The sequence below is a fragment of the Protopterus annectens genome, chromosome 2.part0 (assembly GCF_019279795.1).
Source record: "Protopterus annectens isolate FY-2018-M chromosome 2.part0, PAN1.0, whole genome shotgun sequence".
In the NCBI taxonomy this organism is placed as follows: domain Eukaryota; kingdom Metazoa; phylum Chordata; order Ceratodontiformes; family Protopteridae; genus Protopterus; species Protopterus annectens.
The window spans coordinates 724214472-724238990 of NC_056728.1; the positions used below are offsets into that span (position 1 = coordinate 724214472).

Below are 24519 nucleotides of genomic sequence, written 5' to 3' on the forward strand. Positions count from 1 at the left end.
ATTAGACAATTTCTGTTCCTACATATACAGTGCTGTACTTTTATGCTTTGTTTATTATGATTTTTTTCCTCTTTCTCATTTTAGCCTGGGCATGGTGAAGGGGGTGGCTGCGTGTAAGCATACTGCCAGCATTTATTCATTTCAGTGAATGCCTTCAGTGCCATTGTCTATTTGGCTGGGACTATAATAAAAAAACTTTAGCCAAAAAAAAAACTTTAAAAGCACAGCTCTCCGCCTTTCACGCCCAGTCTCCAGATTTTGGAATACTACCTGCATTAATGTGGTACAAACAAGCAAAATGTGTAATACTAGCAATTTGAGAAGCTCACATGATGGTTACAATGTGTTGCTTTATACTTATAGAAACTTATTTTGTTGAATTAATAGTTCTTAATTATATCTACCATAGAAGTCGGTTTTAAGAATTGTTAACACTTAATGTGTGGCAGACCCTTTCAGAGTGGAACATGGAATACACGGGATGTATGCTTAGAGATTAAGTAGCTTAATTGTCATGTAGCTTTGTAGCCTTAGTACCTGTATATAAGAACATGTGCTCATTAGAATTCTTTCTTGGAGAGGGGGCACTTCCTGTGTTTTTAGTAAGCTTTATTATATAGTAAGAAAGATAAATTAATGTTCTAAGGCAGAAAGCACACTAAATGCAATACACAGGGGAGCATAACTCTCAACCTTCCATCTCCAAAATGAAGAACACTACCGTTCATAATGTGGAACAATTGGGCAAAATGTGGAACACTCACTAACAGCTTACTAAGAACTTAATCTAGGAAGCTAGCCTAATTATATAATAGTTCTTTTAATTAATTAGTATGATTCAGTTCTATTCACCATCGATATCAGTTAAAAAATTGCTAACACCGAATGTGTAACAGATCCTTTCAGTGTAGAACTTCCAGGAACATGAATGTTCAAGACCCCAAATTAAGAAACGTTCCTCGTAATGAGATACACTTGAGAGGTATGGTATATGTAGGCGCGCTTATTCAGATGAGTACCACTAGCTTTTTGAGACCCACCGGCTAGGCAGGGATCCTGGAAAGCCCGCCTCTTTCATTTTCCGCAAAACAGTGTCTACTGTTTGTAGGAAGTCACTGTATTCCACTTCTTTGACCAAAATTATTGGTAGTCTGTTCAGCAGCATCGTTTCGGAATGAAAGTCCAAGTCATTAAAAACCAGGTACGTTTCTACTGTCAGCTAGAGCCAATAATAATGACATATGTGGTTATGCAATAACAGAGCACGGTTATCCTGGACGTTACTATACATGGTTGACGACCTAGCACTGTAGCACTAGCTAGACACTATTAAAACGATTAAGAGCGTCTTCTTAAAGTAATCAACTGCTTGTGAATTGTCTAATGCAGGGGAGAAGGTAGTCAAATGTAACATCGGTTTCAGCAGCTGATTGGTTTATTTGCATGTTGCAGTAGGAAAATGTTCCCAAAAACAAGAAGTAGGGTCTTAAATGATTTGCTGCCCTTCGCCGCCATCTTCTCTCGCGTGTCCCTCTGCTCTTATTAATTTAATTAAACTGTAGGCAAAACGTAGTACGTTGTGTGGTTGCCACTCTGTAAGTGGATTGTATTTGTTTTAAAATACAAGGCTCCTATCTCAGGCTAAAGAAAAAGAGAACCAGGGAATGATTGGGTCCGTTAACGGAGATGGCTGTCCGCGTAGGTTTCTCTGCCGTTATGTTAGGGCTCACTGTGTGAAAGGCATTATCGTGAACATTATTTATAATGTTAACTAATGTCTATATTCAGTCATTCAGAGCCGCGTCCACCTATTCACAGAGAAAAGGGCGGTGAGGGCATGTTGTGTGTGTATTACTATTCCTCCCGACCCCGTACTGTCTTGGGTCATGCTTTGCTTGGTATATAGTAGCGCACCATATTTATCCTCTGACAACTTGCATTCATTTAGTCTGCACACTACATCAGTGTTTTGCGTATTTTATATTTCGTTGACCCCGTCCCCGTACTGTCTTGGGTCATGCTTTGCTTGGTATATAGTAGCGCACCATATTTATCCTCTGACAACTTGCATTCATTTAGTCTGCCCACTACATCAGTGTTTTACGTATTTTATATTTCGTTGATGACATGTATATTAGAAGTTAACAATTGCAATCTGCATAGCTATTGCATCTTTTTTTTTTTTACTGATCACATCTCTGTGGACTAGTCAACAAGGGATCTGAAGATCCCTCCGACAGTACTAGGATCATTCATTCAGACCACAACTGATTAGTCTATTTCCATTTTCTTTATGAATGTTGTTGAGAAACCATGAATAAAATGCGCTGTAATAGTTTATTATAATGCAGTCACGGAGTAACTGGTTAATGGAAAATAGAGCAATTGCACTGTGCTTAGCATTGCATTTTTTTTTTACTGACCACCACTTTGTGGAACTGAGTGTTAGCCTACAAGGGAATCTAAAGCTGTCCATTCAATCCAGCTGATGTGGCAGAAACATATTGTAAGGTTCATATATTTACTAATATGTAATAAAATGTGCAGATTTGATAATGAACCTGTGCAGTAAGGTCAGTTTTCTATGTGAGTGGGGTTGCCATGTCATTAAGCCCCATCTCAAATTATTTTAACAGTTCTGGTAGATTTAAAAACATAGCCTGAAGTTTACTGGTGTGTAGGTGAATTTTAGTTGACATAATGTAATCTAATGACTTTAAGCACAATACAAACGATGTGTAACCACTTAGTGTGAGTGCATGGTACAGATATTGCTGCATATCCAGGGGTGTTGTGACATATGATCTTGAATGTTGCAGTCATTTTTGAAGCAGTCCTGGTTTGAGGGGATTTTTCTATTTGTTCATAGTGCACATCATTTGATGCATGCAGAGGTAATCCGTAATATGACTGCATATCTTTTTCTAATTTTATAAAATGCAGTGACAGCTGTAAAGGTTCTCACAGCCTTCAGTCTGTGCCTGTAATTGGGGGGGGGGGGGGGGGGGGGCAGGGCAGCGGCAGCAATTAAAGATGTGGCTTGATTCATTTACAGTACAAATGAGGCAACTTTTGCTTCAGTCTGCCTTTTTATCGGGCAGGGGCAGCAATTAAAGATGTGGCTTGATTCATTTACAGTACAAATGAGGCAACTTTTGCTTCAGTCTGCCTTTTTATCAGCCTTTGCATGAGAAGCTCCCAGATAAGGTGACACGGCACAAGTTTACCTAAGTTGGGTGTCTTTTTTTTTTTTGCCATTTTCAAGCACAAAAATAGCCTGTTTTAAGGATGGTAAGTAATTTTTCAAAGGCTAGATGAGGGCATGTCTACTTTGCTTTATTTTGTTGTATGATGTGTAGAAGAAGGGTGGGGTGGAAGGTAAGGAGAACTAGAAGTATTTTAGCAATTTATTTATAGTGCAAGAAATCTGGACAAAGCCTGACAAAATGAAGGAACAAAGGCCCAAAAAAGGGACAGATTTTAAATATTGCTCTTATAAACTTAGTTGCTAGACTAACAGGGTTTGCGCTAACATACATTTTCTGAAGGATTTGAAGTCTGCATCTAAAATTTATGTTCTTATTTAGTGACTTCAGTCCTCAGATAATTTCAGTGATTTTTTCCAGAAAACCACAAATTTTATGAGGAATAGACCAAAAATATGAGGGAGTGTCTTAGAGGCTTGTTTCGCAAAGTCCAGTTATAGACACTTGCATCGTGCAGTCATTTGATGTGTCTCTTGTACTCATAAAAGGTGATTTCTTGCAAAATAATGACTTCAAAGGTGTTGCAGTGCCCGAGAGAGTTGTTTCTCAGAATATGCCCAATAGCATAATTTCAGAAGCACAAGAGTTACAAATACGGGCATAAATTTCTGGCATATGTACATGTATTCGTGCTTATGTGCAAAAAGCTTCACTGGTATGTGTTTAATATGGCAAACTGAGTTTGAAAGCCCTTACCACTTGTATTTGATCAGACTATTGCAGAGAATTAGAGAATATTTGAGCAAAAATATAATACTTTTATACAAGCACAAACCAGAGAAGAATTAAAACGACCCAATAAATACAACAACGAGGTCCTTGTCAGCAAAAACGACTCAACAGAAAGGTCCTTAACGCAGTTTATTTGTAAAAAAAAGACAAAGCGTTTTCACCACAGAATTCTGTGGCTTCTTCAGAGGAAGTATAAAATACGAAAATGCACTCCATGTATATCAGGAAATTCAGGAAGTGACATCTTCCAATTTCCTGAAGACCAACAATTATAAAGTTGCATGTTTATACACAGGTATACATGCACCTCTATACAGATTTAAAATTTATTTAAAAACATGTGTATAATAGATATGTATAAAAACATATGTTATGAAGTACATTTAAATAAAAAAGGGCCAGCTTACCTATTTAAAAAAATATGTAAACATACAATTATTAGTTACTACATTTGTCTATTATTAACACAATGAGTTATATATGAAATGATGTTATCTAAGCCTGAAACCATCATAACTTGAATTTATTTAACATCAAAAAAATAAATAAAGCAGTACCCATTTATTACCAGTAAGAATGGGTATCCATATGTATAATACTCCAACATAAGCCTATGCATGTAAATAAGGTCATTAACTACACTATTTTTATAATCGATGTTATAAACGATGTTACAAAAGTAATGGCTTACAAAAAAACCTGTGTTTCCCCGCTAGTCTATCTAAGGTAACTTCTCAATTTCAATACAGGGGCAATATTACAGTTACTATTCAAGCCAGGATGACTAAACGCTTGTTACTTTAAAGTAACCAACAAAATGATGTGGATAATTTAAACACTGGAGGGTGTGGTGTTGGAATGCCGACCTTGAAACTGGCCAGTGTTTTTAATCCACCATTGCATGCAGTATTACAACTTTTTGAGAATATCTGTGAAGTAGACTTTAGGTACCTCGCTAGTAATAATAATGACAAGGAAAATAAAGGTAATTCAAATATTTCCAAGGAACAACTTATGTTATTGGACGAGTTTTGTCGATTACCTGTACGATTAATAAAACCTGATAAGGGAGGAGGCTTGGTGTTATTAGACAACCTCACATATAATGAGAAGATGGCTAGTGTGTTGAACACTAATGCTTACGTTAAGTCTTCCAAGAGCGAGGTAAATGGTCATATCCATAGGATTAAGCGTTACTTTAGGGACTTATTCCTGGCAGGAAAAATTGACATAGACTTGTATAATTACATTGACATTAACTGTCCTAAAATACCTGTCATGTTTGGAATCCCTAAGATTCATAAGAGCATTAATAACCCGCCTATGAGAGCTTTGATAGATGGGAGGTCGTCTATTACATATCCCTGTTCAAAACTTATAACTAACATTCTGGATAAATACATCAAAGCCATTCCTAGCATATGTAAAGACTCGTGGTCTTTCCTGGGTAACATCAATGGTGAAAACAATTTTTTAACCATTGATGTGGTAGACCTATACACTTGTATACCGCATCAGGAAGCAGTAGAGTGGATAGGTTCTATGCTTCAGTCTTCTGGGGCCTCAAGGTTGGAAGTAGACCTGGTGACGGAATTACTTGATATTGTCCTGACCTCCAATTATTTTACTTTTAATGGTGACTTCTTCCTTCAAAAACGTGGTGTAGCGATGGGCTCCCCTTGTGGGGCTGGAGTAGCTAACTACGTTATGGGGTACTGGGAGGCTAATATATTAAGGAAGATCCCTGGAATTATAGAACCTGTTACTTTCTATACCAGGTTCCTGGACGATATTTTTATTTTGTTCAGGGGCTCGGACGTAGAAGCTGCAGGTTTAGTTGAAACTATGAATTCAACAACTGAATTTCTAAAATTCACATTCAAATATTCAACATCTGAGATTGACTATCTTGACGTCAGGTTAGTAAAGGATCCTGTAAGCGGAGGTCTGACGTCAGGTTAGTAAAGGATCCTGTAAGCGGAGGTCTGACGTCAACAGTGTTTAGAAAGTCCACTTACTGCAATTCTTTCCTGCACTTCTCCAGTTTTCACCCGTACCAACAGAAACGGTCCATTGTAAAAGGACAACTGGTGAGGGCAGGTAGAATGTGCAGTACTTTGATTTCACTAAGGAATGTGAATTATTGAAGGAAATGTTCAGTAATCGAGGGTACCCTGACCAAATGTTATTAGATCTGGTTGAGGAAGTGACTACTAAGAGAATAAATGGTTTTTATAAACCTTTATTATTCCAACAGGACCTTACACATTCTGTTTCTACCACTATTGTAGTACCAATTGATACCAACTTGAATGATGGGGAGACAGTTACATACACAACTTTAAGTGAAGAAGTGATTTCTCTTTGAGTTTCATCACTACTTTCAGTAGAAACTCTAAAGGGATTTTGGCCATAATACGTAAGAACTGGCACTTTATTTCTTCAAACTCTCTCCTGGTTGATAAATTAGGCAATAAACCTAGGTTCATCTTTAAGAGATCATACAACCTTAAGGAATTAGTGCAAAGGGATGTACTTCAAAATACATTCCATAAAAGGAGAGGTATGTTTAAATGTGGTTTTTGCAAATTGTGTAATAAGGTGAGAATAGGTGAAACATTTACGGTCAGGGACAAAAAGTATTACATCCGTTCCACACTAAACTGTGAGAGTAAATCCATTATATATATAGCCATGTGTGTTTGTTGCCAAGCGTTCTACATCGGAAAAACAGACCGTAGGGTCCGAGACCGAATGTATGAACATATGTATGCAATCAAGAAGGATAAAAGCGATAATGCATTGGCAAAACACATAGGTTTAAACCCAGGTCATAGTTTTCAGTTTATGGCCATTGACCAAGTACCATTGAAGATTAGGGGAGGCCCTTTTTCGTTAATCCTGGAGAACCGGGAACTAGAATGGCAATTACGCCTGGATGCGTTTAGTCATCCTGGCTTGAATAGTAACTGTAATATTGCCCCTGTATTGAAATTGAGAAGTTACCTTAGATAGACTAGCGGGGAAACACAGGTTGTTTTGTAAGCCATTACTTTTGTAACATCGATTATAAAAATAGTGTAGTTAATGACCTTATTTACATGCATAGGCTTATGTTGGAGTATTATACATATGGATACCCATTCTTACTGGTAATAAATGGGTACTGCTTTATTTATTTTTTGATAAATAAATTCAAGTTATGATGGTTTCAGGCTTAGATAACATCATTTCATATATAACTCATTGTGTTAATAATAGACAAATGTAGTAACTAATAATTGTATGTTTACATATTTTTTTAAATAGGTAAGCTGGCCCTTTTTATTTAAATGTACTTCATAACATATGTTTTTATACATATCTATTATACACATGTTTTTAAATAAATTTTAAATCTGTATAGAGGTACATGTATACCTGTGTATAAACATGCAACTTTATAATTGTTGGTCTTCAGGAAATTGGAAGATGTCACTTCCTGAATTTCCTGATATACATGGAGTGCATTTTCGTATTTTATACTTCCTCTGAAGAAGCCACAGAATTCTGTGGTGAAAACGCTTTGTCTTTTTTTACAAATAAACTGCGTTAAGGACCTTTCTGTTGAGTCGTTTTTGCTGACAAGGACCTCGTTGTTGTTTTTTTATACAAGCAGCTTATTCAGATAAAGATGCACGCACCAAGGCATTCATTTTGTTAAACCTAGCTGGGTCAGAGGCCATAGAAAAAGAGCATTCATTTGTGTATGCAGCAGTGGTGAGGGAGAAGGTGAAAATTGTAATGTTGTACAGGCTGAATCAAGGGAGGACCTCGAGTGTTTTGCAGTACAAGTTCAGAGAAATGTGTAATCCCCAGACAAATATTACATTAGAGACATTTGTTTTACACAAGATCAGAAACTAGGGGAAACTTTTGCAGCTTGTATTAATAAAGGACAGGCTTGTGTGTGGTATTAACAGTGCTGCTGTGAGAAAGATCTTGCTTCGTGACAGTGACTTAACGTTGAGTAAAGCCATAGAGATTTGTCAAATCCATGAGGTGACTGAAAAACACACAGGTGTGCTTGCAAGTGACAAGAGCATGGTTTCAGCAGGCTCCAGAGTGAATGTAGATAGTATGTAACGGAAGTGCTGGCTCACCAAGGAAGCCATGCAGCTTTCCTGCAAGTTCTAAAACTAGTTCAGTTAAAGGAGCATGTTCTTCAGTGCAGTACATGCATGAATCAGCAAAACAAGTCCAGCTTTATTGTTAACTGTTGCAGTTATGGTGCAATTCATGAGCCTAAAAGAGAGGAAATACTTGACATTCGGTCAGCAATGTCACAAGTGTAAAAAAAATGAGTCCATTTCCAAAAGATTTGCAAAACAAGTAAACCTCACACAGTTGAAAAGAATGGTCACGTAAAAAGCAAGTTTATCAAGTAGACACTTGACAGTCCACTTTCTACATGGATGGTGTTATCAGTAGGTAAAAGTTGATGGAGTGAATTTATTGTAAAAAGCAGTGTGTTTTGTACTGTCCGGATCAATGGTAAGTCCACAAAGCTTAAAGTAGACACTGGTTCAAAGTGTAATGTTATCAGCAGACACATTTGCTAAAGTGAGAACTAATGTACAACTCAGTGTGGTCAGTAGTGCGAAACTTGCTTATGAAGGTGAAGAAATTAAAACTGAAGGCTCAGTGATTCTTTCATGTTGTTTGGCCAAGAACTGTTACAACTTGTTATGCTATGTAGTCCGAAGATCAGTACAGTCTTGATTTGGTCTCGGAGATGGCTTGAGAATGAACCTGTTTCCTTTTTACCAAAGAAGTTCATCACATAAGTACATCTCCTAGTTCCAATTTTCTGAAGCCATTTTCTCAGAGTATGCTGATTTGTTTTTGATAAGTTGGCAAACTTCCAGTTGTGTATTCCATAAAGTTAGACCCAGAGGCTACTCCAGTGCTTAGACTGGCAAGAAGAGTTTCGATAGCTATGCAGGATAAAGTCAAGGCTCAGCAGGATAGAATGGTGCAGCAAGGTGTAATCTGTCTAGTTACAGACCCAGCTGAATGGGTGTTGTCTATGGTAGCAGCTCAAAAAAAAAAAGGCTTGGATGAAATCGTAATGGGTATTGAACCAAGAGATTTGAACAAACATTGAAGAGACCGTAGCATTCAATGCACTGAGGTCGCAGCCCTAATACCGAATGCCACTGTCTTGGATACAAAAAGTTCATTTTGGCAAGTGATGCCTGATCGCAAATCCTGATTACTAACCACGTCTGGTATCCTGTTTGGCAGATGCAGATTCCAAAGGATGCCATTTGGAGTAAATTCTGCAAGTGAAGTCTTTCAGCGTGCAATGGAACAATTTTTTTCAGGTTATCCTTGTGCCATAATAGTAGATGATATATTGGTTGAAGGCAGTGGTGAAGGAGAGCATGAGAGAAACCTAATTTTTGACAGAGCATGTGAAGTAAACTTGAAGCTCAATCCTCTGAAGTGCACATTCAGACTACCAGAAGTTCTATATGTAGGTCATTTATTTACCAGTACTGGTTTGCAGACCAAGCAAGCAGCTATTCTTGAAATGTCAGCACCGGATAATAGTCAAGCTCTACAGCATTTCCTATGCATGGTCAACTATTTAGGTAAGTTTATGCCAGACTTCAGTGGGTTCAGAGCACCTTTACAAGAGCTAATGCTCAAAAATGTTACATGTTCATGGTTAGAACGTCACCAGAGCGCATTTCAAGACCTTAAGCAAACTATTGCCACCCCATATATATTAAGATACTATGATGTGAATAAACTGGTTGCTTTTTCCTGTGATGCTTCAAAATTTGGTCTTGGTGCAGTTGTACTTCGGGCGGACCAGTAGCTTATGCATCTAGAACACTTACCTGAACTGAGATGTACTATAGTGATTATTCCATTTGAGAAGGAGCTTTTGCTAATAGTATTTGCATGTTCCAGGTTACATGATTATATTTATGGTACAGTTATTCAGACTGAAACTGGTCAACCACCTCTAGTTACTATTCTAAAGAAACCTATGCATTCCGCTCAAGTGAGATTACAAAGAATAATGCTCAGATTACAAAAGTACAACTTCAAAATGGTCTATACGAAGAAAGGCAAACTAATCTATCTGGCAAATCACCCAGAAATATGATGGAACAGCTTGACGCAGAGAATTTTTGACTTTGACATGATGGCAGTGTGTAATTTTTCTATCACTTGGCTTGAGTTAAGAGATCACACGGACTGATCCAGTTTTGCAAAAGCTCAATCATTACATTAATGGGGTCTATATTAGAATCGCGAAAGTTCACAATGTCGAATCTGACATTGTCAACACGTAAACAGCGAAACCACAGAACATCGAAGAGGTAAACGGAAATCTCCATGGGGGAGATTTCAGTTTAATTCAATGTAATGCAGTCTCAGAGTTGGAATTTTTTAAGTAGGGGGTGTGGGGGGCTTGCCCCCCTGATTAAAGCAAGTAGTTCTATTTTTTGACTTTTTGTAATGTTTTTATTAGGTGTTTGATGTTACTGGACTTTGAATACGATATGATCAACACTATATCAAAGTTCAGTAACTTCGAGCATCTTAATATAGACCCCATTAATGTTGGATGGCCGTCGAAGCAATCTGGTGTACCACCTGATGTGCAAACCTGTTTTCCTTACAGAGATGAAATGTTGATGGGAGATGGCTTTATTTTTAAAGGTCCTAAAAGCGTTGTTCCTGCTTCCTTACAACAAGACTATATCCAGATTGTGCACTTGGTCACCCAGGCTCTACATCCACTAAGAAGAGTGAAAGAATTTTTGCCTTCATTACTGAAAGACATTGATAAAGCACTTTCTTCTTGTTCAGTATGCAGTAGTAATAGACTGCATTTGCAAAGAGAACCACTTCAGCTAAGTCAAGTTCCTGAGCTACCTTGGTCAACAGTAGCAAGTGATATTTTTAAGTGGAACAATCCACACTACTTAGTATTGGTAGACTCTAATTTGAACTGGTTTGAGATTGACTGACTTAGCAGTGAGTAAGTTTGGTATTATTACCAAGTTGAAATGTAAATTCTCAGTCCATGGTAGTCTGCACAAAGTTATATCTGGCAATGGTACTCAATTTACTAGTCAGTTGTTTCAGAAATTTGCAAGAGAATGGGACTTTGGATAGTAGTTTCATAGTTCTGCCCTGGGGCATTTGTAGGCCTAGCCATAGTGATGTGTCTTTCGCCACCCCATGAAATGGTACAAAAATGCACAGAATAGATTTAGAATACTGTGCCTCTGTCTAGTAGTGACACAATGAAGGTCCCCTTATATAATAGAATTAGTTTACTGTGCCCCTGTCTAGCAGTGACACAGATGTGACCCCTGGAGTAAACTTACGATCTCCCATCCACTCATCAAGATTTCTCTTGAAGAGAGTCAGTGAGGGGCTCTACCTAACATGAACTGGGATCTTGTTCCAAAGCATGGGAAGCCTCTGGGTTATGAATCTATCCCTCCAGCATGTCCTATTCATACTTGTGCCAAGGTTTAAGTCTTTAGCTCTCGTGGTCCTGATGGATTTGGATTTTTTGAGGTGGAGCATGTCCATCAGATCCTGATTGGACATGGCCTTGTACGTCAGGCAGAGATCACCTCTGAGCAGGCGGTATGCTACTGAATAGAGCTGGAGTTTCTTTAGTCTGGCAGAATAAGACATATGTTGGAGACCCTTGATCCTATTGGTGAGGTACGTTTGTGGTCTCTCCAGCTGTTGCAAATGCCGGCTGAGGAACATACCAAATGGGGCATTGTACTCAATCATGCGTCTGATGAGGGAGGAGTATAGGGGTACAATGATGATATTCAAGACCTGCTAGTAACGTGTATACAGTCAAATGGTCTAGCTGAACGTGCAAGAGTGCAAAGCAATTACTTGAAAGGTCAAAGTGTGACTATTAATGTATTTTTGAATTTAATCTCGGAAACCTACCCCGTGATTATATTTTTGGCTCACCTGCTCAAAGACTTCTTTCCAGGCAAACCAGAATGACGCTACCTATCCTTTCTTGTAGAATCAGAGGGTATGGAGTACAGGAAAAATAGTAGGCATCTACTTCCTGGACCAGAATGAACATCACAACATTGTTCCAATGAGACAGACTCTGGATCTTGGAGTGAACCAAATGTTTCTGTTCCAGAGTGTGTTCCTACTTCTAATTCCATTCCTGAAGATGTTCCAAACAATTCTAAGATTGAACATTTTGCAGAGACTGCTCCATTTGCTAAATCCAGTTCCCAGTTTTAGGTCACACGATATGGACGAGTATCCAGGCCCATTGTGAAATATGCAACGTGGACTTGACTGTGTATATGTATGTATCTTATCTTGTGTAAATGCATGATGAACTGTCTGATAGCTGCATGTCAAATAGATTCATAACCTTGCATGTTTCGATTCATCAAGAGGGAGGATGTAGATCAGAGTGCACATGCTGTGTGCCGTAGCTTTAAGAAGCATGTCAAAGACTTGGTGTGCATGTATAAAAGCCAGGCATGTGCCATTCCGAGTGTAGCCAGAGAGTAAGCATGTAGGATTCCAGCATTTAGTTTGTATATAAGTTACTTAAGTTAAAGCTGATTAACTTCTATAGTGATGTTTGTATAAAATAAAACTACTTAAACAGAACCCACGAAGACTCTTCTATTGTGTCCAAAGTGGGAGAGTGACAATTGTATTAGGTTATAGCATACAAGAGTGTTTATTTGTTTATGTTGAGTTTAAGCCAAGAGCCAGTTACATTAGGATTGCAGGATTATAATGTCATATTCAGTCATGGAGTTGTTAAATTTTTTTTTTAGGTAGCAGATTTTTACTTGGAAAAAGGTTCAAGATATGACAAATTAGTTATCTGGTGGGTAAGCACTGGATGAGCATGGATATCACAGCAAGCTAGTAAAAGAAAAGGAATGCATTTGTAAAATTTGGTAGTTGAAAGTGGGACCTTTTGAGAAAGATCTAGGTCCATGTAAAGACAAAAAATGGCAATGAATCAAATGTTAATGAATCTTCAAATCAAATGTTAATGAATCTTCAGAGGTGTATGGTGTACTTATGGGCAGGGTAGGTGTAATTGTAAAGGCTCATTGTAGCAAGATGTTATATTTAGTGGTGTGTAGGATTGGAGTTGTGTATGTCAGTCCTAATTAAAAACGAGAGGAAAGTGAGTGTGTCTAAGGATCCCCAGATTGTAATATATTTTTAGATTTAATAAGGAGACTGGTAGTTGGGGTGTTAAGCAGATTTTCAAGCTGGGATGCTTTGAATTTGGGCTTTAGAAAGCTGTAAGTAATCTTTCTTGTATCCTGATAAGAGGTGGCATCAACTGAACTATTAGTGTTGATATCTATGCCATTTCTGTTTGCTACTGCTTTTGTTTTCTGTCCTATTTCTCTCTTGATACACATGTACATACTTAATTGAATGTATGAATGAGTACAGAGGCATGTAGTCCTTGGAGATAGGGTGGTAAAGCAAAAATGCATGATGTATTTACATGGCAGTGTATTTTGGCTCTGTGGCATTGAGGAATGTAACCATGGCTGTAGTGGCTCTGTGGCATTGAGGAATGGAACCATGGCTGTAGCCTGTGACCCAGGCCAGAAAAACTGTCTGTGGTGGAATAGGACTATGCAATTAATGCTGACCCCTTCATCTGGGTGTGAAGACTGATGGTTTATTCATGCAGCTCAAGTTCCACCTGGTAGAAAGCTGGAAGTCAGGCTAATGTTGGGAATGAGCAGCTAAAGCTGTCTGTTAATGGGGTACACTCCAGGTAGGGTGAGCATAGATGCGTGGAAGCATGTGCTTTCCACTCGACCTGGTATTGCAGGTATTGTGGTATACTTGTAAGCTTTTGGAAGAATATGGGTGAAGGGAGCAAAATCTGAGCCAGTCCTGTATGAGAGCCTACCCTTCTAGATTCTTGTCTACTATCGGGTGACCCCCCCCTATATGATGGTGGATGCTAATGCTAGAAAGGTGAGGGGGACATGCATGTTGCTGGCATGGCTAGATGGTCAGGTTAGCAAAGGGCAGGATAGATATAAAAATATTGACATCACTAATCTAAAGTAATAAAGAGGAAAATAAATATTTAAACAGTATTTACATAATTACAGCATACAGTGGCAACTCTTATCTCTACTAACAGGAGTGACACTATTAAGAGTGGTATAAAAGGGAATTTGGGAGTTTCGAACTAGTCTCTGCTGTTTTTCTTCTAATTTCTTTTTCATTTCAAATGCCCAAAGACAGTGCTTTTTTTTATTGTTCCATTTATTGCCCACAAACTGAAAACACAGACACATTGCATCTCCAGAGAGATGCATCCTTATGCAGTCCACTTCAGTATAGCCGCGGTGGTGCAGCGGTAGTGTTGTTGCCTCGCAGCAAGAGGTTCTCTTGTTCGATTCTCGGCTGGAGTGCCTTATGTGGGGTGTGTCTGCATGTCCTCCCCATGGTAGAGTGGCGTTCGAAAGACATGCATGAATGGGCGTGCCTTCGTTGAAGGTTTGGTGTCGGGCTGGCAACAAGGCACCATAAAAATCTACTGCCAATCATTAGCGGACCGGAGTTCTGCTGTGGCAACCCCTAACCGGGAAAAGCCGAAAAGATAACTTCTGTATACCATTCTCTGTTACCCTTCCCTCAATGTATTAATCCTCTTCTCCCCAGTATTTCATCATCATTACCTTGATCCCTTATTTTATTTGCATTCGTTATCTAGTTGGTCTCAACAACACCCTTTCAGTCATCACTGGGGCCAAAAGGCAGACAAACACACAATTTAAAGCAGAAATACAATAGATTGTTGCGCAGAAAATGCACTGCCACATGGTGTACAGGCAACGTCCTTGCGATAGACAGCACAATATATTGGCATTTTGTCATCCTAAAACAGTCTTTGCATGCTTTGTGGGTAATGCTTGAATGCTGTTTGTACAACAAATGTATGTGCATTATATGGCAAGTAGTTCCATAGTGTTTGTGTGGAGATCCTGCTTGCTCTTATCTTTTTATCTTCATTTAGCTGTTGCTGTTGGCATGTCAAACATACTGTGTTCCATTCTGCACATACTCATTCCTTTATATTTGCTTGATGACTGGAGACAGTAAGTCTGTCCCTTTTTAAGCACATTCAGTATTCCACTTCCCTCTCCTTTCCCAGTTTGTATTATGCCCCTTTGAATGGTTCAGTGAAGTCTCTGCTTGTTACACATTCTGATAGTGTTACTTTACATGACTCTACAGTTCCTTTCACAAATCTGGGAGTAGTTGGTTCTTATCTGCTGCTTTCAGTGCCTCTTCATTCCCATGTATTTGTTCTCCTTTTCAGGACAGCAACTTCACATCTTTGATATTAACTTGTGAACCCTTGTCTCAACTGGTCTAAGCTGAGACATCATGAGCTTACTTAGGATACAGAAGGGTATGACCAGAGACTATGTATTCATCTGGATTCCTTCATACCAGACTTTTTTTATGACTTTCAGAACACTGAAGCTGTCGTGTAAAGTGGATGAGGTCTAAACTCCGAGCTCATTGCTCAGTAAACTCCCCATTACTGTCCCCCATAGGAAATCGTTTGGTGATGCTGTTTCTGATTTATGACGACAGTGATTTCCCTTATGTCTATGGTTGAATGACTGTAAAGTTAGTACGGAAGGATTTTGGAGTGCAAAGCCCTCCACTTGGGGATTGCAAGGGGTTGCCCCTACAAAAAACAAAACGGGGGAGGGGGGTTCATTGAGCTGTAGCTTCAACCAGTGCATTTCATCTTATTGAAGCTTCAGGGGAAATTTAAAGTCACTGAAGTGTAGTGGGGGACCACCAGAGGTGCTTAGTTACTCAAGGTGTGGTCTGACTAGGCCTAGTATAACAGAAGCATTGCTTATTTGCTTCTGGATTCTTTCCCAATGAAAAATAACTCTAAGCCTGTGTTTTCTGCTGCTGACCTTTCACTTTGCTTGTAGTCCAGCTGTAATCAACATTCTCGTATCCTTTTCCTGCTCTGTTACCATCTGTTCCATTTACCTCTCTCCTGGTTATTCACACCAGAGTCACTGGAATAAATGCAGTATTTTGTATTTGTTTGCACTGAACCTGAAGTTCTACTTTACAGTCTACTTGTTAAGCCTTCCAAATGTTTGCCGTCCCCTCCATATCTACTGCTGCCCTGGCTTCATGTTGACAATGAACATATTGTTTCTATTCTGTTCTCCCTTTGTTATCTCTCAAACAAACACAGTTGAAGAGTCTCTGACCCAGGATAAACCCCTGTAGTATTCAGCTAGTTGCTTTTCTTACTTTTGACATTGTCCGTCTTGCCACAGTGCAATGTCAGTCCAGTTCCTTAATATTTTTTCCAACCTCCAGTTTCTGTGACTCACTACTGAAGAACTGCTCAAAGGCCTTGTTGAAGTCCAGTTAGATCACATCTGCTGGTACTACCTTTTAAGTTCTCTTGTAACCCACAGACAATTGGATTAAGGTTGTTTGAAAGCTTCTTCTGGTCTTCATCTTATCTTTGGTGTTTTCCAGGAGATTGACATCCCCTTTCAAAGCAATCTGGTAATTTCTGATTTCCAGCTACCCTGAACAGGTAAAGTAGTGGATACTGGAGAATGAAATAAACCCAATTCACTGGTCACACAGATTTACCTTTTTGAAAAATGTAAGTACATCACATGAGAAATTTTATTTATTTTTTACAGCCGAATAGAATCCTAGTTATGCTAAACTCAGTTTCTTTGGATTCTTGTCACTGCTTTGATTGCAGTAGAGGCAAGACCTCTTAAAAGCAAAACCTGAAAATTTAGCAAATAAAGTGAAATCCAGTTTTAAGGGACAAGCTGCCTATATTCCCCTCTACAGCCCCCTTACATAAATATATGGTACTTGCGTATTATCGCAACCAGATTTTCGCGGTAGTACTGGTTGCTTCCCAATCTTGAAATTTGACCGTTGATGTTGTAATGAAGTCATACAGTCTGTTTTCTTTCACACTGGTTGTTTTACTGCAGGGTTATCAATAAAAATTCAAAAGTAAGTTTGGCTGTTTATGTATGCATTTACCTGGCAGCATGTGAAACGCATCTTACCCATCCAAAGCACTCCTGACTGCAATCTGTGACAACTTTCCCTCTCATAAAAAAAGACAAAACCAGCGAATGAACAATCCCAGTGTTTTCGGAAGGTATTAGGACTGAAAATATGTGAAGTATAATCGGAGTTTGTCCGAGGGATACCACCATCAACAACACAAAAACGACCTACTGCTGCCAACTTCTCCCATCGGAAACGACCCCAGAATCACCTGTCAGCATCATTCACAAACACTTTTTTGCAAGCCATTCCTTACTGCAATTGCTGTTACAAAAGTTTCCTTGTTGCTGGAGTTTATGGTCCGATGTTTATGGACGTGACAAAAACATCCCATCCTGATTACCTTTTGGTGTTTTTGTACTGATACTATGCATTTATGTACCTTTCAGTTTGAAAATTGTTCAAATTTCCATTAAATGGTTAAGTTTGGGGCTTTCATTTAGAACGGAGACAAGTTTAAGCAAAGGACCTAGTCATAGCCCAGCAGTGGAAATAACTTGCAGGCAGCTGAGTACTGCAGACAAGGAGGCCTCAGTGATGCTGCCTCTGTTGCTGAGGAATCACTTATGAGGAATGGAAAGTTTCTTGCGTTGCTTCATTTGTTATGTAACATGTTTTGCTCTTTTATGAGAGCCTTAGCTTTATCTACATTCTTGTACTTTGTCCATACTTTTTTAAGAAGTTCCAGAATCCAACATTAGAATACAGCTGTTTTTTTTGGGGGGGGGGGGTCTACTACCAATTTTCATTTATCACTTTGTTATAGTTTTGAGCCCATTGAGTGAGGCACCAGCTGAAACAAAATCCACTCAAATTAAGTATTAGCTAGGCACAGTTGAAAGCTACGAGTTGAGGAGATGAACTAATACACACGCATGTAAATACACACACTGCTCTCATCTAACCAGAACAGTGCTTGCCTTGGAGAATCATGGTCTTGTATATGTATTTATTAAAATGGTGCTTCTGACCCTTCCTGTCCTCTCAAATGTGCAGTTATAGTAGTGAATTATTTTTGTATTATTGTCATTACTTCGTTCCTAGTTTAAAAAAAACCTTAGGTGTCCAGGTGTTAAAGAAAAAGGTCTAAAGTTTAAACTCTTGATGGCGGCTTTGCAGAAGGGTGAATGAAGCAACATAAAAATTCAAAATGTAGACAGATTACCTACAATCTATTTTGTTGTTAATGAAGTATTTGTACAGGGGTAAGCAATCAAAAATGCTTGTTTTTAGGTAAACGTAAAATGGACAAAAATCTGACAACAGGAAAGTAGATGTTTGCTGGAAGTAAATTTCTCTGCTATTGTTAAGGCTGAACTCGGAAGTAAGTATGGGCCTTAGAATGACATGTTTAGGTTCACCTCGGAGGTAAGAAAAACAAGGCTGAAAAATAAGTGACAAATTAGTTCATATTGGACCAACTCGTATTTTAATCGCATTTCACCAACTCTCATTATTTTGTTAATTTGTTATTAGCAAAATGTAGAGTTCTGCTTCCAGTTTCAAATGTCACTTTTCTGTTGTAATATATTTGGTTCCATTCCTATGTAAAACCATTCTCCCGTATATAAAAGGAGAAATGGCTACTAAAATATTAGGCCTTTACAGAGTGAAATGGGTCCTGCTGCCAAAAGAACGCTTTTTTTAAGTTATTAATTTCACAGTCGTCCATTGTGTGAGACAGATCGTCTGTATAGTATTTTTTTTTATATTTAAGCAATAACCCACACCTGGGTGTGGGTAATGCTGGATTTACCCACGGTTGGTGTGGTTTGGTCACAAGGGTGAAGTCCGAGTGGCCAAACAAAAACAGCCGTGGGTAAATCCAGCATTACCCACACCCAGATGTGGGTTATTGCTATTATACAATGAAGTTTTTTAAGAAAAAAGTACTTGCTTTTCTTAAATAATGGCATTGCATAATGCCTCTGTGCTGCCCTTCCACAGCGGTCTGGTATTCTGCGGCAGTTCTGATGTACTGCGTATGCTTACACAGTACATCAGAGCTGGGGGTGGAAGCAACAGAGAAAGCAAGATCTCCGTTGCTTTTTAGAAACTCTCACCGTTGCTTTTTTTAAAGCTGTCTCGCTATGTTAAACTAGCGAGACTGTTTCTGAAAAGCAACTGAGATCTTGTTAACAGCAACAGAGAGCAAAAAAAAAAAGACTTGTACTAATGAAAAAGTCCAGGCGATCAGACCTTTTTCCATTAGTATGTCTGATTTACAATGTGCACGCTGACCAATCAGCATGCACGTTTTGGAATATTAATGGGGGATCATTGTATAATGATATTTAACCTGACATTTTGTGAGAAATGACTGCTGCTTAATTTGTGTATTTTGTAATATTAAACTCCAGCATACAAGAATGGCTGCCTGCATCAACAAGGAGACCAGTTATGCAAAGCATGTGGTGGCTTTTATTTCATGTTTAAATTTTGTTGTATTAAAATATCATGCTGTCAGGTTTATGAGCTGTGTAAAATCACAGTGTTGTTTGAGTTACATTTGTAGTACAGACTTCTGTATGGTTTGCTGTGTATCTTACTGTATATTTTTGCAAAGCTTGTCTGAAAATCAAAATAACATTATCCTTCACTACTAAGATAAAACATTAAGCTGTCAATAATAAAAGTATTGCAGCATCCAAGGTTCTTCTGCAACTAGAATGACGACCGACATCAATTGTTATCTGGGACATTTATTGGCTGAAGCCCTAACAGAGCTTTGTCAGTTTAAAATAATATAAATATTGTGATTTTTCTGTAACTCTCATCCATTTAATCAGTCTGTTATGCAGACTGTAAATTAATACTTTTTGAATGACACTCTGTGCCTCACTTGTATTGTAGCCAAATGAATTTCTTAGCTTGCCTATAGGGTGGTTCATGCTACAGTTTCTTTCACACACTTTTTCTGTTTTTTTTTTTTTTTTTTTTTTTCAGGATTTTAGATATTTTCGGTATAGAGAATGAACCAGCTGATATTGTTAACCCTCGTTCATTCCTTACACCTGGGTTATGTGTTCCAACCTCTGAACCGAGCCAGCCATCTTCCAAGCTCGTGACAGCCACAAACTCTTGAGCTAAACTCTTATCCACAATTCCCCTCTCCCTGTTACCCCAGATTTAATTTGCCGCATCGCCATTCAGTCGTGTCAAGCCATGTCTGTTGAGCTAAGTTTTTTTTTTTTTGGTTTTCTTTTCTAGCCCCTCTTTCTTCTACTGTGAGGTAACTCCTTTACCATCGTTGGTAAATTCTTTCCTGTTTTACCTTTGGGTATTTCTTGTACAATTGTTGGTACCTCCTTCCTTCCTTTTCTTTCTTAATCCTATCACGGCAGAGAAAAAAGGTAGTCCGGGATTTGAAAGATGTGTGGATTGTGGGCATAAATTGCCTATGTCTGATGCACGTGCGTTGTGTTTATTGTTTGGGTGTACCTCACTTGACTGTTGACCCACCTTGCGGGATTTGTGCAAATTTCTCTAACAGGACTTTGGTGGAAAGGAAAAATAAGCTGATTTTAAAGGGACTACTTAAATCTCCCTTTTCAGAGGCTATTTCTGGGGAGGAGGCTCCAACCCCTCCTAGTTCCTGTAAGAAAAGAGATGAACACAAGAAGATCAAGTCTCTCCTGTCATCTCCTGCTGGGGACAACCAGGAACCGAGACCTAAGAAGGCCAAACTTTCTAGTTCGGATTTGACTTCCTCGGCCCAGAGGCTTTTGGTGCCTAGATCTTCGGCACTGAAGCCTTCAGCACCACCTGTTACTTTGGCACCAAGTTTTGTGCCCTATACCTCATCGGAACCAAGGGGCCCCCCTCTGTTCAGTCTTCCTTATCGGCACTGACCTTTTCCTCGATGCAGATCTCTCTGGCATAGATCTGTTCTGATGCCAGCTTCTGCTTTGACTATGGCTATTTTCTCTGTCGACTACCTCTTTTTCTGCATCAGCACCTACCTCGTCAGTGCAGACCTTGCCTTTGGCACAGATGATCTCCTCTGTGCAGAAACCAGTAGTAAAAGTCCTTGCGGCTCAGCTGTTTTCAGTGCAGACTCTTATTTTAGCACCATCTAAAGACCCCTTTGTGGGCACCGAGTTTCCTGCATCCTTGAATAGACCTGACTCCCCTTTAGCTCTGTCTGTGAGATCCACTAGAGGCCTCTCGAAGCATGATGTGGTGCACCTTGTGGATCAATTTCTTTTGGCCAGAGGTATCCAACCCTCCAGGAACTATTTTTTCTTTGGAGGTGATCACCCTTCTCCAAGGACCCCTACTTATTGTCCTCCTTCATTGCCTTTGAAGCCCCTTGCTGTAGCATAGACTTCTTCGCTTCGGCTCCTTTCATGGACCTCACTAAGAGACTTGCCACTCCAGTCCTGCTGTGGATGCTAGCTGTGATGTACATACTCCTGTTTTTCACAGCCATCCAGGGACTCCGAGTTGGCGGGCTGATTTACTTGAGTGGGGTGTGACCTACTCTGGTGGACCAGCCTTCCAACTCATGTTGAAGGCTCTTGCGTGTGTTGGCGAACCTGTGCTGTCATTGCCCCCATCCTCCTCTGGACTGCAGTTTACACAAGACACCTCTGGTGGACACCGGGTCCAAGGGCCTCGGGACACTCCCACTGGAGGCTCCCCTTGCGCTGTCTTCTCCAGATCCCCCCCCCCCCGAGGAAGTTCACCGCAAGAGTTCGTGTAAGAGGAAGCACATGGACTCCCTAGAAGAGTCCCTCACGGAAGAGCCAGACCACGGAAGAGCCAGACTTTGATAGGGAAGGGTCCCCTTGGTCACCCCCTGAGGTATCCTTTTGGAGATATCCTCGAAATACTTAAGCAGAGAGGCGATTGGTGGCCCTCTAACCCGACCTGTTACTGCAGGCCTTTTGTAGCAGGCCCCCTACTTCTTGGGTTACTCCACCTGCCGACGACCTTGTCTGGCTCATCGTGCAGCATGCTTGGAAGGCTCCTGACGCCATTCCCTGCAGGCCAGATAAAATCCTGTCCCCTCCAGATAGTGAGCCTCACTGGTCCAAAGGTCTTCCTGTAGATGTCTTGGTGGTGGCTGCAACAAAGAAGGATCTGGCGGAAGAAAGCCAGACTGTCCACCTACCCAACAAAGAGTCCCAGGTGCTGGACAGATTAGTGAAGCGTACCTTTGTATCAGCGAACTTTGCAGTCAGGTCCCTGTATTATATGGCACATTTTACAAGGCTTCAAAGACTTAATTTCTGAACTCTCTGAAACCTTGCCTGGAGCTATGTCTGATGAGGTCCGGGACAAAGTGGCCTCAGCCACCCTTGAATTGATTCTAACTCCTCCATGCGTCTGATTTCTCACGCATCAGAAGGAGCAGCTAGAGCAGTAGGTGAAGGCATAATCATGAGACAGAATGCTTGGATACGCTTGTGTGATTTTGTGGAACCTTTCAGGGCTTCCTTTCTGAATGCTCCCATTGAAGCCTCTTCATTGTTTGGACCCAAAGTTAAAGACACACTTGGCTAGGTGTGAACAGGACGGTAAGACCCTTTCTGCTGTGGGTGTCTGCTATTCTTCCCCTCAACGGGCTTTCTCCAGAAACTAGAAGAATGGGAAGATGTGGCACAAAAAGTCTCCAGGTTCTTTTCATGACACACGAGCTGAGTTTTTTTCCCCTAGAGCCAGAGGGGGAAACTTGTATGGAAGATGCCCCTTTTGGGGGCAGAGGAGGTCTGCGTAAGATTCTTTCTCTGGTCGGTCCTACCAGTGCTCCTGAAGAGCGGCCCAACCGCTTTCCTCTGGAAGCGGTTGGGGGTAGTTTCCCTTTGTAGCCTTCTGCCTGGCTAACCATTGCCACCGATTCTTTGGTACGAGAGATTATAAGTAGAGGTTATTATATTCCCTTCGATCTTTATCCCGCCCCACTAAGGAGCTTACTCGCCATTCCACCCAGACAAAAGGGTAGAAGCAGCATTAGAGATTTCAAAGCTGCTAAGAAAGAGTCATCCAAATAGTCCCACCCGACCAAATAGGACACCCCCCCCCCCCCCGAGGGGAGATTCTACTAGATTATTTTTAGTGCCAAAAAAGACCGGGGACTGGAGACATTTTGGATCTCGGTATACTAAAATTCGTGGAAGTACAGAAATTCCAGATGGTCACAATACAGTGTATCCTCCCACTCCTGGAGGCATAGATCTTCAGGATGCATACTTCCACATAAAGGTGGACAGACTATCGAGAAGATTCCTTTGCTTCCGTGCGGGAGACAGTCATTACCAGTTCCGAGTACTGCCCTTCAGACTCTGTACAGCCCCCAGAGTGTTCACCAAGTGCATGGCAGTCATTGCAGCTCATCTGCGACTGCAAGCATTCTGGGTGTTTCCATACCTAGACGACTGGCTCATTACCGCCCCCACCAGACATCTTTTGGAAAAAGCCCTGGCATATTCTCTTCACACTGCAGAAAGGTTAGGCATAACTATAAACTGGCAAAAGTCCAACCTATCCCAATCCATAGAATTTATTGGGGGTCCTGTTGGATACAAAGAAATGCATAGCATCACTTCCAAAGCACAGAATTTTAAGGATAAAACAACAACTCATACCCATCCTCTCAAGGGAAAGATTGACAGCGCATTCTGTTCTCCAGCTTTTACAATGGTTACTACTCATCCAGTGGTACCCTTTTCAGTTTCCTCTCTCATCCCAGATTCGGGTGACTCAGAGATGCAAACAAGATTTGATTTGGTGGATGTCGCAGAACCTGTTGCAATGGTCTCGCCCCTTCACACCCCAACAGTCCAAAGCCACAGTGACCACGGACACCTCCCTGATTGGGTCTTTTTCAGGGGAAGACTGTCCAAGGCACGTGGTCGGACCTAGTGGTTCATCTGCATATAAATGTCCTAGAACTGAGGGCGGTGCTTCTAGCGTTGCAAGCATTTCATCCCCTCCTGTCTGGGACTATTGCGGTACAATTGGACAAACATGGCTGTAGTCTGGTACATCCAACAAACACGGCGGAACCAAATCCTACCGACTCTGTCAGGAGGCCATGAGGATATGGCACTGGGCGATGGCTACCAACCACTTTTTCTTTTAGCAATGCACATTCCCGGGAGTTCCAACATGATAGACTGGTCTTTCTGCATCCCCAACCAACTACAAGTGCAGCAATTACTTCACCCTGGTTCCTCCTCGGGGACAGTCACCCAGGGGTGCTCGGGTCTGCTTTATGCCTTTCTCCCTTTCATTCCCTGAAGAAAGCCCGCCGGTTGAAGAGCAAGATAATCCTTCATTGCGCCATATTGGCCTTGGCAAATTTGGTTCCCCTTCTTATGGCCTCTAGATAAACCATGGATTCTCGATCCATTTC

General features: G+C 40.4%; 1 protein-coding gene across 2 annotated transcripts in view; it reads left to right on the forward strand.

Annotated features, from left to right (window-relative positions):
• Positions 1 to 1013: 1013 nt before the first annotated feature.
• LOC122793209 (thioredoxin-like) overlaps positions 1014 to 24519 on the forward strand; it is a 379230-nt gene continuing 355724 nt past the window's right edge. For both annotated transcript variants that reach the window (XM_044061044.1, XR_006363452.1), the window contains exon 1: positions 1014 to 1201. In XM_044061044.1, coding sequence (XP_043916979.1) covers positions 1175 to 1201 — 27 coding nt within the window. In that variant the 5' untranslated portion in view covers positions 1014 to 1174. The remainder of the gene's footprint in view (positions 1202 to 24519) is intronic.